Genomic DNA, 18,073 nt, shown 5'->3' with positions numbered 1-18,073 from the left:
GTCACTGACAGATTAGAGCACTAGATTGCAGCCAGGCCTGAAACCTGAGCCTTCTGAGAGTGACAGGTTTGAAAAATGGACTTTGGGTCTGCCTGATCTTCCTGCTGCCTAATCATGGAGTAAAGAGATTTTTCTTCTCCTTTTTTTTTTTTTCAGGAGCTTCCATGTGCTCAGTGGGCAGTCAGGCTATACTTTATTGGGTGGTTAGGAGAGGAGGCCACAGTCCTTGATGAAGCTTATGAGGAAGTCTTGGCAATCAAAGCTGCAGAGTACACCCATCTTCACTGGGAAGTTTCTTCCCAGGCTTCAGGAACTCTTGACACTGCTGAAAGAGTCTTTCTCTGCCTTTGGCTGCTCCAGAACTCCTGCCCTTCCTATGTGTTAGCACTCCTCATGCTGGCTCTTCTCCCGAATCATACGTGCACACACAACTGTGCTTCTTCGTATACATTATCACGTGGCTCGTGGCTTACCGGTACCTTACATCTCGCTTTTCATGGTGGTGGCTGGCAGCATCTCTCTGCCTCAGCCTTCCTGTTCCCACAATTCTCTTCTCTCCTTGTCCTGCCTATACTTCCTGCCTGGCTACTGGCCAATCAGTGTTTTATTTATTAACCAATCAGAGCAACACATTTAACATACAGAACATCCCACAGCACCAGTCTCTACTCTTCTTCACAGTCAGACACAGAAGTTGAGTTTCAAAGTATAAATCACTTCTGTAAGTGTAAGCTTTGTAAATAGAGCTCCTTTACCACAATTATTTTCTGACCCATAGTCAGAGACAAACATAAAAATTCCATGCCATGATTTTTAAAGTATCTTTTTAAAATGTATATACTTTTAATTTTTAAAAAATATTATTTTTATTTTATGTGTATGAATGTTTCGCCTGCATGTATATGTATAGGAACTCCATGTATGCCTGACCCCCATAGAAGCCAGAACAGGGTATGGGAGCTCCTGGAACTGGAATTAAGGCATTGTGAAGGCTCTATAAGAACAAAGACTGTCAGTTTCTGAGACATGTCTCCAACCCCATCTATTTTTTATTTTTAAATAAAATTTAAAGCTAGCATACAAAGTCATGTATGTGTATAGATTAATATAACTATATATATAAAATTATCCTTCTCACTCATTGCCCCCACTGTCTTCTGTCCATCCTCTCTACCATCTTCCTGTTATCCCCTGCTTCCCCCTAAATAGTTCTTTCTGCTTTCCTGCCGTATGCACACCTGTGACTTTAGAGGTAATATGTGTTTCCTTTACTTTCACAAGCCATCATAGAGTCATGTCCATGAGCAAAGTCAGTGTTTTTCACTTTTTCAGTATTTTGGAATCACTGTCATGCTGCTAATTTGTTACTAAAATGTTGCTTTGTCTATGGTTCTTTGTATATTTATTTATATGTTGGGTGCTTTGAAGTTTCTGAAGGTCATAACTGATTTAGGTTCTGTGGGTTCCAGATAGTTCTCATGCATCAAAACGGGGAAGCAATGGTTTTGGCTGAGAGTTTAATTCCTTTTTAGGTGGTTCCAAGTGTCATCAGCTGGGCAGCGGAGAGTCCCTAGAACTTGAAGACATATTTTCTGTAAAGCTGAAGCGGCGCTGTTCTGTGAAGCAGCCTGGCAAAGGCACTCTGCTGGGCATCACCCTCTTCATCTGCTTGAAGGAACAACTAAACAAATTAAAGGATTCTACACTTGATCTCATTAACTTGAGTGAAGACCACTGTGACATATGGTTCAGAGAGTTCAAGAAAATTCTGGAAGGTAAGTGCTCACCACAGGGGTTTTTAACGAACATGGGCTTCTTTGATATAGGTAAGTGACATCTCATGTCAGGGGCCGGAGAGGTGGCTCAGTGGTCACTCAGAGGCTCACAGCCATCTCTAACTCCTGAGGCCCTCTTCTGGACTTCACAAGCACCAGGAATGCACATGGTACACATGCAGGCCAAACACCCATACATATAAAATAAAAAACTAAAAAATTTAAAACCGCAAGTTACTTTTCTGGGCAAGAGGAACATTTGATTGTGCCATGAGAGTGCCTTTCTGTTTTCAGTCTGTTGTTTTCATCATGAGGGGATCTTGCATCTTGTTAGGTGGCTTCTATAATGTCAGCTAAGAAAATCATGTAATTTTCCTTTTATTTTGTTCATGTGATTGATATAGTACAGTGACGGATAATTGTGTATTTAACTATCCCTGCATTCACGAATAAATCTCACTTTATCATGGCATATAGTTCTTTTAATATGCTATCAAATTAATTTGGTACAACTTTGGTACAGCATTCTTGCACAAGTATCCACAAAGAGTATTATTTTTAGGTTTTTGATAGCATCTGAGTAATCCCAATCTTATAAAATGAATTCCAAATTAACTTTTGAATAGCCATATTTATGAAGTTTTAGTAATTCTGAGTAAGACATGTATTTATTTTGTTCATATGTACGGGTACTTTGTCTACATGGATATCTGTGTACCATGTATATAAAATGCCCATGGAATCCACAAGAGGCACTGGATCCCCGGGAACTGCAGTTATAGAGGTTTGTGAATTGCCCTGTGGGTGCTGGGAACCAAACCCGGGTCATTTTGACCACTGAGCCATCATCCCTCCTGTTGCCTGAGAATTTTTTTTAAATGATTTATTTTAATTGTGTTTTAAATTTTTTAAATTTTATTATTTCTATATGTGTGTGCATTCGTGGTATGTGAGTGTAGATGTATATGCCATAGTGCGTATGTGGAGGTCAGAGGATGACTCTGAGGAGTCGGTTTTCTCTTTCCACTTTCATGTGGGTTCTGGGGATTGAACTTTGGTGGTCAGGTTCCCAGGGCAAGTGCCTTTTCCTGCTGACACACCTTTCCAGCCCTTTGAGTTATTTTTAGAAGTATCTTTATTGTCATAACTCACATTTCTGTTGAGCTTGTTTCCTATCTACACATTGCTAGCAAAGTACATTTCTGTGTTGGGCATTTGAAAATAAGATTTAAAAAAAAAGATAATCTGTAAATTGCTATGTGTTTTACTTATTGAGAGTTGTCTAGCTTGGGGTAGATTTTTCGGAAGGTTAATGTCTGAGTATGTTCGTGAGCGTATGTCAAGTAATGAAATCAGTATTTTTGAAATTTTTAAGTGACATTTTTATATCTGGATGCTAAAAGTCTTAAGTATCACGTGCTTCAAATGTATAGAACTTACCTAATTAAATTGTCTTATTTGGAGATTAGAGACTATTTTCCCATTGACCCATTTTAAATATTTTATCAGGTTGAACAGTGCAAAAGTAGCTGGAGTAGTTGTTACAGTTTGGGGTTGGATGACAACATTGGATACCAGATATAAAGCAGGTCATGGTGATGTCAGGAGCTTCTAGCCCCAGCAACACTGATCCAGAATCTCATATGGACCCACACTGGCCTATGGTGGATAGCTGCGAAGCGAAGCATTTGCTGGTAGCTGATAAGCAGAAGTGACTGCTGTAAGCCTGGGAAAGTCTGCTTCCTCATCAGATCCTTTGGGATCTTTAGAGGACCTGCCTTCCAAGAGAAGGGAAGCATACATAGGCCGGTGTTTGGTTCATCTCTCTGTAAACAACAACAACAAAAGTGTGTTTGTAACTAGAAAGAATCCATTGTAATGAATTATTTTTTTTCAAAGCTGTTATTTCAAATTTCTCCCAAAAGATTTCAATTAAGTTTAGTAACAATAGAAGGTATTCAAAAGGCTTAGATAGTCGGTAAATTAAGAGTGTGTCATTTGCTTAGGAGAGTGAAGCTCTTTCTTGTGCTAAAGGTCTAAGAAATCTCCCAGAGGGCTTATGAAGAGCTTGCTGGGGCAAATTCAATATATCTCACCCATAAAGTCAACAGCAAGTAAGCAGAGGACGTCTGAGCAAACCTCAATTTAGTAAAAGCAATTTTATAGGAATAGAGAGACTTGTCAAAACTCAAACAAAATACCTCTGAAAACACTGTCCAAATATTTAGTTTAACGAATGATGTTTTAGCTTGATCTAGGGTTAAAAATCTAGTCAAATTACAGAGATGAATAAACTACACATCTTTGCCAAACATCCTCTGGGGATCTCACTGTGAACTTTTGATTTAGAGAAGAGTAGAAAACAGTGAGCTACGTAGGGTCATTTTCTCTGGCTTGCTCCTGGAGTACAGAATTATTTGGCTCATTGAAAACAAATAGATTGACTTCTAAAACCAACCAATGCAAGACAATAAGGGTTGAAGGCCTCTGATGACAGTGAAGAACCCTAAAGAAGATGAAAGCATCTGCTCCATCTCTGCATCCAGGGACCCAGAGCATTAGTTAGGGGTCTTCTTATCCCATTGGAGGCCGTCTGCATCATCTCCAGCATGCACAAAGGCATGTCTGAGGCTACAAAGCTCTCTGCCAGCTATATCATACAAAATCTCCCTTTTCCAGCTTACAATCTAATGGTCCCTCCTTTTTTCAGATCTATATAATTCAAGAATTCACTAAACTGTCATCTGAGGATGAAACACAGTTGGCTCCAGTTCTCTTCCGTGAGTGGTAGAAGCCCTGTGTCCTTTCCAGGCAGAGAGCTACGGTCTGTTGCCCAACTCCTCCTGATCTTTCCTTGGAATTAGTTCTCTCTGCTTTACATCCAACATTCCTGCCTCTGACAGAGCGCTTAAGTTTTGGCACAGAGTGATTGCTCATTGCCTACACCACTGCCCAGTATTCCCTTTCTAAAGAGTTGGGTTTTTTGGGTTTTTTTTGCTTTTGTTTTTGTTTTTTTGTCGATAAAAGTTTGGGAGGTGACTGAAATTTTGCATATCAAAAATGTGTATAACTTTTAGGTAAATATTAAATAACCATATTTTAATTCCAGGGACAAAGTCCTTACTTCTAACTGGGTCTGCTAGTAAAAACAAGTTTCTCTTAAAAATGGCATCGAATTCAAAATTATTTTAAATTTCATCTTGATTGAGCAAGTAGAATTTTTCTTTTATTGCCAACACTTACACCTCCCTCCTATTCTTCTAACGAGAAAAACATGGAGACATTCAAGGCTCAAGTGGGTGGTCTTCTAGTCTTAATTAATCTAACAATTACAGTTTTATATAGTTCTGACAGTGTGTTATTTCTAAATATGAACAATTATACTTGGAATCTGAGCAAGGAATAAGATGTGATAATTTTTAAAGGAAAATTGGCAGTAGTAGCTGGAGGAAGAAAGCAATATCAAATACTTGAGATTTGAAAACTAATTAACATTGACTAAATAATTACAGGTTTATAAATATAAAAGAGAACTTTTTCTTTTTATCTAAAAGTCAATTAGTTTCACTCTTGACCCTATTTTCTGAGCATAGTTGAGTACAGAATCTTTTAACTGTTTTATTTGTGTTTTTGAGACTCGGTCTGCATAGCTCAAGCTAACCTTGAGCTCATGTTCTTCCTTCAGAGCCTCCCCATTGCTAGGATTAGAGGTGTGGGCCCAGCTTCTTTTCAACATCAGTCATAGAAAAACTGTCATGGTTTTGTAACTAGTAGGCAATATGATTCATTCATGCAACACACATGATGCACAGATTCTGTTCTCTGTGTTGGAAACAAACAGAACCCCCCCCCCCAAAAAAGAAAGATATATGGGGTTTGAGAGACAGCTCAGTGGTTAAGAGCATCTGCTGCTTTTGAAGAGAACCTGAGTTCAGTTCCCAGCACCCACGCCAGCAGGCTCACAACTGCCTATAACTACAGCTTTGGGGGATCCAACACATCTGACCTCTGCTGACATTTGCACTGAAATGCACAAACTGCTCCTGTACCCCACAAAAAAACCCCACAGTTACACATAGTAAAAATAATAAAGAAAATTAAAAATGGAGATGTACTCTTCAAATTTTTCTTGCCCTGGAGACAGATAAGACAATATATTGTTTTCAAAGTAGATCAAATGTAAAACGAAGACACCAAACAAACTTATGCAAACCATAGTCATTGATACGAGAATTAAAGTTTTTTTTAAATGATTGTCATCATTATATCAAAAGTGGTCTAGCATAGTGTTTTCTAACTTCAAATATGTACGTGTTGCAAAGATAAATATGCACAGCTTTAAACATAGTATGTGTATATACTAGATATGTCCATTTTCATACCATTAGGGCACAATTCTATTTTTACAGATTTGAGTTTCCTAGTGATGTGATTTGAAAGCTCCATTGGACCCTGATCCAAGCTTTTCCTTAGAAATGGTAATCTAGATTTGAATGAATATCCTTGGGCCTCCTAGTGTATACCTGAGACAGCTTCACAGGTGACATTTTGGACCTTCAAAATGGACAGAAACTTATAGAAACAAGAACAATACATTTTCAAACGTAAAAAAGCTCTAACAGTGTCTGCTAAGTGACTTGAAAAATGAGTAGGTACAGTGGAATCAGGACTTTGATTGGCTCCAAGGAAAGGTGTCCTGATGTGGGCAATTAGGAATATGTTACAATATCCTCTTCCTCTAGAGAGGATGAAACTCCAAGCACTTTGAGAGCAATGACTGAGGAAGTAAAGAAAAAAGTCACTGTTATAGGAATAAAGGCATGCTTGGAAAGTGATAGTATATAGTTTAAAAACAATCAAAGACTAAATATAAATATATATTCACAGGGGAATTTATGTAATAAAATATAAAAAAAACTTTAGGAGAAAATGCAGAAGGAATGAGCAAAAGGTAGAAGAGCTCTTATAGAACATGACTATTAAATTTTGTTGATATATTTAGGGCTTGTTAATCTATTTCCAATTAATAGAGACAAGTAATGGCATTTTTAGCACACATTGGGGAGATTTAGTTCTGGTGTCATTACTGTTCAGTTTCATATCTAAATGCTAATTTCACAAGGCAGGAAAATATAAATGAGCCATATTTATTTTATTTGTTTTGTTCTAGCAGTATAGCCTGCAATACTATTGCAATAGCTGAAATAAGCTTTCAGATATGAAGCACAAAGAAAACAGAAATAGTATTTAAATATCTAGTTTTATTCCTAAGAAGAGTAATTCCCCTTAGTTTGCTATTACCTCAAATCTGTGTACATGAAGTTGATCTTCTTATGGTATGCTCCTTGAGAAAAAAAAAAAAAAGAAAAACAAACATTTCTTAAAACTGTTTTGTTTAGTGCTTACATTATCTTGTATAGGCAAATCATAGACACACACACACACACACACACACACACACACACACACACACGATTAAATTAACCAGGCAGAATTGTCTTAGGTGGAGAATAAATAATATAAAGGTTTACTTTTGATATGATGAGAAATGATGTACTTAGAAGGAAACATAAGAAGCTGATATCATAAAGATTACTTTAAACTTTACACTTGCATTTATTTGTGTGCATGTGTATGTACACACATGCGCACAACCTCATAGATGCATGTGCCATGGTGGATGTATGGAAGCCAGAGGACAAGTTGTAAGACTTCTCAGTACTCTTCTTCCATTGTGCAGGTTCTGAGGATCGAACTCAGGACCCTCATAACGACCACTGTTATCTGTTAAAGGACTGCTAGAGATAGACATTCAGTTGTACACAATATTAGTTGGCAGTACTTAATTTGTTTAGGGACAAAGTTTTTAGTGTGTAAAGTTGTTATATTTGAAGTACATCTGTCTTCTGAGGTGTTGAGAAAAGAAATAAAAGACTAATTAATGATCAGTCAACTAGACACTAAAGTCTTGTATGTCGCTTTTAAATGTTTTTGCCATAAGTGTGCATCGTCAACACCTGTAAAAACTGAGTATTATAGCCACTTTCTTATTTCTATATTACCATCAAAGCCCAATTCCGTGTGAGCACTCTGTCCAGTAAAGATCATGTGATGCCCACCTCCTGCTGTGGCTTAAAAAACGAGTCCCATATCCTTTGCTCTAAAAAAGCTTCTCAGTTTCAAGAGGTCCCATTGATTGATTGTTTCTCTCAGTGTCTGTGCTACTGGTGTTCTATTTAGGAAGTGGTCTCCTATGCCAATGGGTTCAAAACTACTTCCTACTTTCACTTCTAGCAGGTTCAGAGTAGCTGGATTTATGTTGAGGTTCTTGATCCACTTGGACTTAAGTATTGTGCACGGTGATAGATATGGATCTATTTGCAGCCTTCTACATGTTGATATCCAGTTCTGCCAGCACCATTTGTTGAAGATGCTTTCTTTTTTCCATTGTGCACTTTTGGCTTCTTTGTCAAAAATTATATGTTCATAGGTGTGCGGATTAATGTCAGGGTCTTCAATTCGATTCCATTGGTCTACATGTCGGTTTTTATGCCAGTACCAAGCTGTTTTTATTACTGTAGCTCTACAGTAGAGCTTGAAGTCAGGGATCGTGATGCCTCCAGAGATTGTGTTATTGTACAGGATTCTTTTGGCTATCCTGGTTTTTTTGTTTTTCCATATGAAGTTGAGTATTATTCTTTCCAGGTCTGTGAAGAATTGTGTTGATATTTTGATGGGGATTGCATTGAATCTGTAGATTGCTTTTGGTAAGATTGCAAAGCGACAGCCTACAGAATGGGAAAAGATCTTCACCAACCCCACATCTGACAGAGGGCTGATATCCAGAATATATAAGGAACTCAAGAAATTAGACATCAAAATGCCCAACAGTCCAATTAAGAAATGGGCTATAGAACTAAACAGAGAATTCTCAACAGAGGAAACTCAAATGGCTGAAAGACATTTAAGGAATTGCTCAACATCCCTAATCATCAGGGAAATGCAAATCAAAACAACTCTGAGATACCACCTTATGCCTGTCAGAATGGCTAAGATCAAAAACACTGAAGACACCTCATGCTGGAGAGGATGTGGAGCTAGGGGAACTCTCCTCCACTGCTGGTGGGAATGCAAGCTTGTACAACCACTTTGGAAATCAATATGGCGATTTCTTAGAAAATTGGGAATCCATCTCCCCCAAGATCCAGCTATACCACTCTTGGGCATATACCCAAGGAATGCTCAACCACACCACAAGAGCACTTGTTCAGCTATGTTCATATCAGCATTGTTTGTAATAGCCAGAACATGGAAACAACCTAGATGCCCTTCAACTGAAGAATGGGTAAACAAAATGTGGTACATATACACAATGGAATACTACTCAGCAGAGAAAAACAATGACATCATGAGATTTTCAGACAAATGGATGGATCTAGAAAAAAATCATCCTGAGTGAGGTAACCCAGACTCAGAAAGACAAATATGGTATGTACTCACTCATAGGAGGATACTAGATGTGGAACAAGGATGACTGGACTGCTACTCACATCACCAGGGAGGCTACCTGGAAAACAGGACCCCAAGAAAGACATGGGGATCACCCAATGACAGAGAAATGGAATGAGATCTACATGAACAGCCTGGACATGAGTGGGGGTAGTGAAGGGCGAGGGTCGAGGGAAAGAGAGCTTGGGGGAGCGGGAGATCCCAGCTGGATCAACAACAGAGAGGGAGAACAAGGAATAGGAGACCATGGTAAATGAAGACCACATGAGAATAAGAAGAAGCAAAGTGCTAGAGAGGCCCACAGAAATCCACAAAGATATACCCACAACAGACTGCTGGCAATGGTTGAGATACAGCCCGAACTGACCTACTCTGGTGATGGGATGGCCAAACACCCTAATTGTCGTGCTAGAAACCTCATCCAACTACTGAGGGATCTGGATGCAGAGATCCATGGCTAGGCTCCAGGTGGATCTCTGGGAGTCCAAGTAGCGAGAATTGTTGAGACCAAGGTTGGATAAAGCACAGGGACAAATAGCCAAATGGATGGAAACACATGAACTATGAACCAATGGCTGAGGGGTCCCCAACTGGATCAGGCCCTCTGAGTGGGTGAGACAGTTGATTGGCTTGATCTGTTTGGGAGGCATCCAGGCAGTGGGACCGGGTCCTGTGCACATTGCATGAGTGGGCTGTTTGAAACCTGGGGCCTATGCAGAATCACTTGTGTAGATGTAACCAACCGTCTTATTAAATAAGAAACACAGAGCCGATTCAGAGAAGAAAGCCAAGAGGTCAGAACTAAGAGCCTTACCCTTCCTGCTTCAGCTATCCTGCTTCAGCCAAGAGAGCTCTCTGAAAAAAAGCCTACTTCCTGTGTGTACGTCTTTAAATACTCTAGATGTTCTGCCTTCTCATTGGTTGTAAACTAAACACGTGACTGCCTTGTCATTGCCTGTATGTACCGCCCTCCAGGTCCTTAAAGGCGTGCGCCACCACCGCCACGCACTTGCTATGGCTCTATAACTCTGACCCCCAGGCAACTTTATTTATTAACATACAATTAAAATCACATTTCAGAGCCGGGCGGTGGTGGCGCACGCCTTTAATCCCAGCACTCGGGAGGCAGAGGCAGGCGGATCTCTGTGAGTTCGAGGCCAGCCTGGTCTCCAAAGCGAGTTCCAGGAAAGGCGCAAAGCTACACAGAGAAACCCTGTCTTGAAAAACCAAAAAAAAAAAAAAAAAAAAAAAAAAAAAAAAAAAAAAAAATCACATTTCAGTACAAGTAAAATACCACCACACACTTGGCTCGGCCTGGGAGGAGGGGTCTGGACCTACCTGGACTGAGTCTACCAGGTTGATCTCAGTCCGTGGGGAAGGCTTTGCCCTGGAGGAGGTGGGAATGGGGGGTGGGCTGGGGGGAAGGTGAGGGGGGTGAGAGGGGGGAGAACAAGGGAATCCATGGCTGATATGTAGAACTGAATTGTATTGCAAAATAAAAAAAAAAAAATGAGTCCCAACCTCCCTGCTTCCCTGTGCACTTTCTACATCAACTATTCACTCTTCAGCTAACTGCTATTTTTTTCTTTTTCTTTTTCTTTCTCTTTTCTTTTGTTTGTGGATTTCTGCATCTGCTTTCATCAGTTCCTAGGTAAAGGCTCTCTGATGACAATTAGGGTAGTCACCAATCTGATTACAATAGATGGCCAATTCAGGCACCCTCTCCACTATTGTTAGGAGTCTTAGCTGGGCTCATCTTTGTGGATTCCAGGGAGTTTCACTGGCACCAGGTTTTTCCCTAACCCCAAAATGTCCCCCCCAATCAAGATGTCTCTTTAATTACTCTCTTCCTCAGACCTACCCCCCAAACTGCCTCTGGTACCCAGCCTGGCCAACTTGCTCCCTCAAATTCCCATCCCTTCATCTCCCCCCACCTCTGCCCCCAGTTTACCCAGGAGATCTCTTCTATTTCCCTTTCCCAGGGAAATCCAAGCATCCCTCTTTGGGCCCTCTTTATTATCTAGCCTCTCTGGGGCTGTGGATTGTAGGTTGGTTATCTTGTACTTTACCCCTAATATCCACTTATGTGTGAATACATATCATGTTTGTCTTTCTAGGTCTGGGTTACCTCACTCAGAATGATTTTTTCTAGTTCCATCCATTTGCCTGTAAATTTCATAAGGTAATTCTTTCTTACAGCTAAATGATACTCCATTGTGTAAATGTACCACATTTTTCTTATCCATTCTTCAGTTGAGGGGCATCTATGTTTTTTGTTTAGAGGTTCTGAGTAAGCCTTTGGTTGAAACTATTATCCAGAAAGAAAAAAAAAAACTTGAAAATCTCCAATGTGTCATCACTACAAATGGTAGTCTATCAGCACCCAACAGCCTCCCATGCCAGCTTGCTCAGGCACACAGAAGCTTTGTAGGGTCTGAATACCCAAATCTGTATGAGTGGCAACCCTACAATCAAACATCAGAGACTGTCTGAATGATATTAGTACTATTATTAGCACTGGCATAGGAACATACTAAAGCTATTCATTATAAGTATATTTAAATGTTTTTCTCTCTCAGTAATTTTATGTGAAATATTTCTTTTCTTTTTTTTTTTTTTTTTTTTGGTTTTTCGAGACAGGGTTTCTCTGTGTAGCTTTGCGCCTTTCCTGGAACTCACTTGGTAGCCCAGGCTGGCCTCGAACTCACAAAGATCCGCCTGGCTCTGCCTCCCGAGTGCTGGGATTAAAGGCGTGCACCACCACAGCCCGGCGTGAAATATTTCTTACAAACCAACCTGCAAATAGAAAACCTATACTTTATCAAGCCAAGTATTGAAAATGAGTTTTAAAATAAACTTGCTTCAGTTATGTTTATTTCTTTTGAATTTTCTATTGTTTACTGAACTGGACATTGAGAACAGTGAAATTCGTCTCTATTAAATTCTGAACAACCAGTACCATTTAACTCTTCAAGGATAATTGTCTTATCAAAAGAAAAGTTCATTCAGAACTCCAGTTTTATTATAATTGTAGCTGAGATTCCAAACAGAAAGCACAGCAATCATGTAATTTTTGCTAATAAGGCAAGAGAAGAGTTTCAGTTTTTCTTAAACCTACAACATGTTAGTTTCACCTTTTGAATTGTTTCCATTCTAGCAATTAGTAGTGTGAAAATTCACTAAGCATCAGTTTGTAAACACAGCAAACCATAGCATTAGACCCCCAAGAACTTCACATGATAGGACAAGCTCAAGCTGAATAGGGAATAGGACTGAATATAGAATTGGGACTCCTTAGTTAATATATGTGTTGCTGGGAGCAAGAATCATGGGTAACAGGAACTTCAAACAACTCAGTTTCCCAGATGCACATATGCAAACCCCTATATACCACACTCACCAAAGATGCCTTTGTAGACAGACAGAATATAGAACATGTATACTCTTGCTTTATATGTTTTTAAAGTTTAACCAACATCTATCCTTCAGTCACGTTGGGTCATTGGTTGTTTCCAAAGCCTTTCCGCTGTTCTGGTTTCTGAGGGCTCCTTCTAGTTCCTTCTGGTTCCTGCTCTCACAGCCACTGCCCTTTCAGCCAATAGGATGCTAGAATTCGTTCTTTAGAAATAGTCAGTTCTATTTATACTTGAAATGAAAGATCTCAGCAATCTTCCCGAGGGCTTCTCAACACCCCCTGTGGCATTTTTATCCTCAGGGAGGGATATGTTTTTGTATGTAATTGATTATAATTATATTGAAAAAATTAATTGCTGTATTGTACAAGAAAATTATATTCTTGCTTCACTCATTGACAGAGTATCTTGAGAATAAAAGCTGAAGAGCATATTCATTTTAGAGAATATCAGTGTCAAATTGTTCAGCAAGGAAGAAGCCTTGGCGACAGTGTCTTTTGTATAATTCAACTTCTTAGAGAAACAATTTAGGTGGTTTTTGTCAGGTTTTTCCATATGATTAGATTCAGAGTGCTAAATGAATATCCTCTAAATGTTTCCAGTAAAATGTTGAATTAAGTTTTCATGCTGTTAAATGAATTAGTTAACACCACTTCTTAACTGAGTATCAGAGAGTCATTATTTTAAAACTCAGACTAATGATAATGACTGACATTTATTAAGCAGTTACTACATGCCACATACTTTGTAAGCAACTTTTATGAATTGTCTCATTAAATCCTCATAATAGCATCAAGAACTATAAATATATTCCCATAGAAATACAGGAGCAAAATTACTTATGTGTTTTGTTGTGAGGCTGGAGGAATTGAAACAATGCATGACAACAAATAGTGAAATTGAATAAATTATAATGGTTATCATTTTTTAGTTTATACACAAGAAAAGTAAAATGATTTAAAAGTGTTTTTAAAGGCCGAAAATCCTATTTTTAATGTATGTATATGAATATGGAGGCCAGAAGACTGAGGGTATCATCCATAGGAACATTGTCTATACTGTCTGTCTCCTTTGAAGCAGGTCTCTCATTGGCTTTGAGCTCACCAGTCAGGCTAGCCTGGCTGGCCAGTGTGTTCCAGGGATCCTGCTGTCTCTGCCTGCCTGAGGTCAGGCTTACGTGTCCCCACATCTGACATTTTACATGGGTTATAGAGACTGAACTCAAAGTCTCGTACTTGGGAGGCGACTCCTCACCCACTGAGCCATTTCTCCAGAATGTTAAATTGGTTCCCCATCACAAAAGAAGTCATTTATACCAGTTTGCCATTAGATCAAATCTGTGTCCCGTTAGGTTGATCTTCTTTGTGTGTCCTTATGAAAACAAAAATTAGGGCCTCTTAAAAAATTACTCTTGTTTCATACATAAGTCCAAAGACTTTACTTTTAACTAGATTTGCTAGTGAGATAGGTTTTTCTTAAAAATAGCATTGGCTTATTTTGAATAATATCTTTTTTACTAGCATGTACTTACATCTTTCCCCCTTTTTCCTCCTAAGACGATATAGTCACCATGTGCTTGCCCCTCCGTCTATATAAGCTACAGTATGACTTCAATCTATCACAGTTACTGTACAGTTAGGACTCTTCCCTCAGATAGACGCCAGGCACTTGTCAGAAGCATCAATGTCATCTTCATTGAAGATAATCTATCTCTGGTATTTTGTTCCAAACACTGTGATTCAGAACTTTAGAGACATGGAACAGGCAGAATTTGGTGCCAGCAGTACTGTTATAGTTCCTGTCCCAACACTGAAGTAACTTTCTCACCATGAATCAGTATTGAGAGTCCTCAAGTGCCGTGGGGTGAAATGCACAGGCACTGTGGAAGATACGACAGTGGTGTCTTTATGCTAACCTAGAGGAATTGGAAAAGCACGCATAAACACACTGGTCTGTGACTAATTATTGGGTTCCCACTTTCAGCAGAACTTCCCAAACCTGGTTCAAATACAATAAGCCTATACGTAGGGGGAATTCAAAGTTGAATCAGTACTTGGATGAGGCTAAAATAGACTGCCAGTTTTCCATGGGAAATAAATGAAGTAAAAAAGTATCAAAGTGACAAATGTACAATATGTACAAACAGAAATAAATAATATTTCATGTTAGGCTACGAGTTATTATTACCCCCTGGTATTCATTAGAGAACCATTGATGCTAACATAATTGTGTGATGTTTATAGAGCTGTTACATGCACCTTCAGGAATTTTGTTACAATCTTTTGTGAATGGATCTGTTGTTTGAGGCAGATAGTTGGAATATTTTCAATAGATAACATGCTGCAGCACTGGACAATTAGTTCTCAAATTAGCCCGTTATCAGCATTAGGGGCGGGGGGAAACACCTAAATAAAAATTAAAAGGCATCAATTTCAGTTCATTTAAAAAAAATCTCTCTCAAGTGGAAAATTACATATCTTGAAAACATTCATTTTCTGTTTTTATTACACACACTGGTTTCTCCCCCAAAAGAGAAGAGAAAAGCCTGCTTGTGTGGCTTCTGGGCCCTTTGCAGTGTCTGCTCAGGCTGCTTCTCCTGTCATTCAGTTCATCAGGCTACTTCCCTTCATGTCATAACATCAACAGAGTGGACAGAGAGCCCAGAGAAGAGGGGAAGGAGGAGGGAAGGAAGAGAAGGGACAGGGAGAGAAAGGAAGAGAAGGAAGGAGACCAACCTGTATGCACTGGGACTGTATGTATGTGACTGGAACCAAAAGAGGGATTCCCTGTCCAGGGAGATGGGTAAGTAAGCTCTCTTGTTGTGCAAGTTGTTTGGAAATGGTACAAAATCTTTAGAGTGTGAAGGAAAGTTCGACCCACCCCTGAAACTGGCCCCTGTGCCGTTTTATCCGCTTCTCAAAATTTTGGTGTACTTGCTCACTTATGGGTATCATGAGATATTTTGTTGCTTTAGTTTGGCTGTGGGATGGTTCCCAGGAGCCCATATATTAAAGCTTGATGCCATTTGAAAGTGGAAATGTTAAGAGGTGGGGCCCAGTTGGAGCTTTCAGGTCACTGGGTGCATGTCCTCAGTTGAATTGTGAATCTGTGGTCCGTCTTCCTCTGCTTTCCTTTTGTACTTGGCCCTGGAGATAAATGAAATTTCTCTGCGATGTGCTCTCACCATGACACACTCCATACACATGACAATGCAACTGTGGATATAAACCTCCAAACAGTGAGCTAAAATAAACTATGCGAGCTGGTCAGTTAAGCGTTTCTAACAGTAACAGAAAGCCACGTGATTCACAGACTTTGTGGTTTCCTTTCTTGCCCCAGCCTCTGGAAGCAACAGATTTCTCAACATTTCTAATTTCTTTGAGTGGAAATTGATATTGAGAAATCAAAATGTTAGACGTACTCATTGTCCTCGGAATGTCTCAGATGGTGGGCACCAAAGACACTCCGTATGGAATTTACCTTCTTCATGGCAAAAGTTAGCCATTTGGGCAAGAAACTGTTCAAAATGTCACACAAACTGGACATGTAGGATCTTAGGAAGGTGACCACTGAATTTTGCAAGGCGAGATGGTCCTTCAGGTTCCTACTTCACAGAAGAAACTGCCAGACATTCTATAGGACACAGGGAAAAATGACTGAGAGACTAGGTCTGTAGGCTTAAGATGATGCCACAACATTGCAGAAGAATTTTGGGTGACTGTCCAGGCAGCCAGCTGTCTCTGTGATTCTAGATTTTTGGAAGTTGCTTACAATGCTCTTCCTGTTTACTTAGGTAATATTATATCCTTCTGGGGTCTTTGATATAGTTGAAGACTAAATAGTTATAATTATAATTTTCCTTAGTTGTGATAAAAGATAAATTAGATATGAAACTTTAGACTCACAAATATAGGATAGATAGAATATTTTCTTTAATTTTGCCAAATACCAACAGACTAGGTATTGTAACTGTAATTCTTGCTTGATAAATGTTTTGTTATATGTAATTTTATTAGATTAAAGTTAAAACCTTCCTTTTTGATTAGACAGAAAAGGGGAAGTGCTGTGGGATGTCTTTCTGTATGCTGTGAATATGTGTTGCTCTGATCGGTTGATAAATAAAATGTTGATTGGCCAGTAGCCAGGCAGGAAGTATAGGTGGGGCAAGCAAGCGAGGAGAATGCTGGGAAGAGGAAGGGCAGAGTCAGGAGTTGCCAGCCAGGTGCAGAGGAAGCAAGACGAGAATGTCTAACTGAGAAAAGATACCAAACCATGTGGCTAAACATAAATAAGAATTATGGGTTAATTTAAATGTAAGAGCTAGTCAGTAATAAACCTGAGCTAATGGCTGAGCAGTTTATAATTAATACAAGCCTCTGAATGATTATTTTATAACCAGGACATGGGACTGAGGGGGCCTGGTGGGACTGGAGAAACCTTCTGACTACAATCTTACCTTATACTAGCTGCATTAAAAGGGCTTAGATTTCTCTTGAAATCCTCTGAAACACTTTACACAGCATTGAGGATTCTACTCTCTCAGGGTTTGTCAAAATACCTTTATAGAACCATCGCTTTCTGATGCTTTCATGGATAGCAGATGTGTCCTCTGTATTTTATGAATTCATCTTTAAGAATTATTCTCACAACTTGTACAAGAAATAGTCCATTTCATCTTGTTTTCAAATTTCACTCCTACAGGGCTTAAAGGTGCAATCTATTTTTAGAAATGGCTTCTTTATTGATCTGCATGATCTCTATCAATTACAATACATATTATGTTTTTTTCATTGTTCAATGATTTAATTAGTTTGTTGTTTTATTTTTTTCTCCAAAAATTAGTACTTTTTTATGACACAGTATAATAAGAATCTTAAAAGGTCTTATTAATAAAAATAAACCCAGAGCCAGATATTGGGGTGAACACTGAAAGATCAGAGAAGCAGAACAAGCCACAGCCAACCTCACCTTGCCAATTTCTCAGCTGATCTTTTTTCCTCAGACTGAAAGTTTCTGAGTCCTCATCTGAATGGATCTCAGCTGAACTGCTGCTCAAAAGCCTAAAAGATTAAAAGGACTAAAGTTCCTAGTCCTCATGCCTTATATACCTTTCTGCTTCCTGCTATTACTTCCTGGGATTAAAGGTATGTGTCACTATGCCTGGCTGTTTCCACTGTGACTTTGAACTCACAGAGATTTGGATGGATCTCTGCCTCTGGAATGCTAGGATTAAAGGTGTGTGTGTCACCATTTTCTGGCCTCTATGTCTATCTAGTGGCTTGTTCTGTCCTCTGACACCAGATAAGTTTATTAGATTGCACAATATACTGGGGGACACAATATCACCACATTTCCCCATTTTTGTTTAAAATAAAA

At 39.2% G+C, this 18,073-nt stretch overlaps 1 protein-coding gene across 1 annotated transcript in view; it reads left to right on the top strand.

Annotated features, from left to right (window-relative positions):
* The window catches only part of Cerkl (ceramide kinase like), a 108,098-nt gene that overhangs the window by 34,405 nt on the left and 55,620 nt on the right, over window positions 1–18,073 (top strand). The window contains exon 2 of the mRNA XM_059260785.1: window positions 1,533–1,775. Coding sequence (XP_059116768.1) covers window positions 1,533–1,775 — 243 coding nt within the window. The remainder of the gene's footprint in view (window positions 1–1,532; window positions 1,776–18,073) is intronic.

Source organism: Peromyscus eremicus, chromosome 4 (genome assembly GCF_949786415.1).
Source record: "Peromyscus eremicus chromosome 4, PerEre_H2_v1, whole genome shotgun sequence".
NCBI lineage: Eukaryota > Metazoa > Chordata > Mammalia > Rodentia > Cricetidae > Peromyscus > Peromyscus eremicus.
This window is presented reverse-complemented; position numbering and strand designations above follow the sequence as displayed.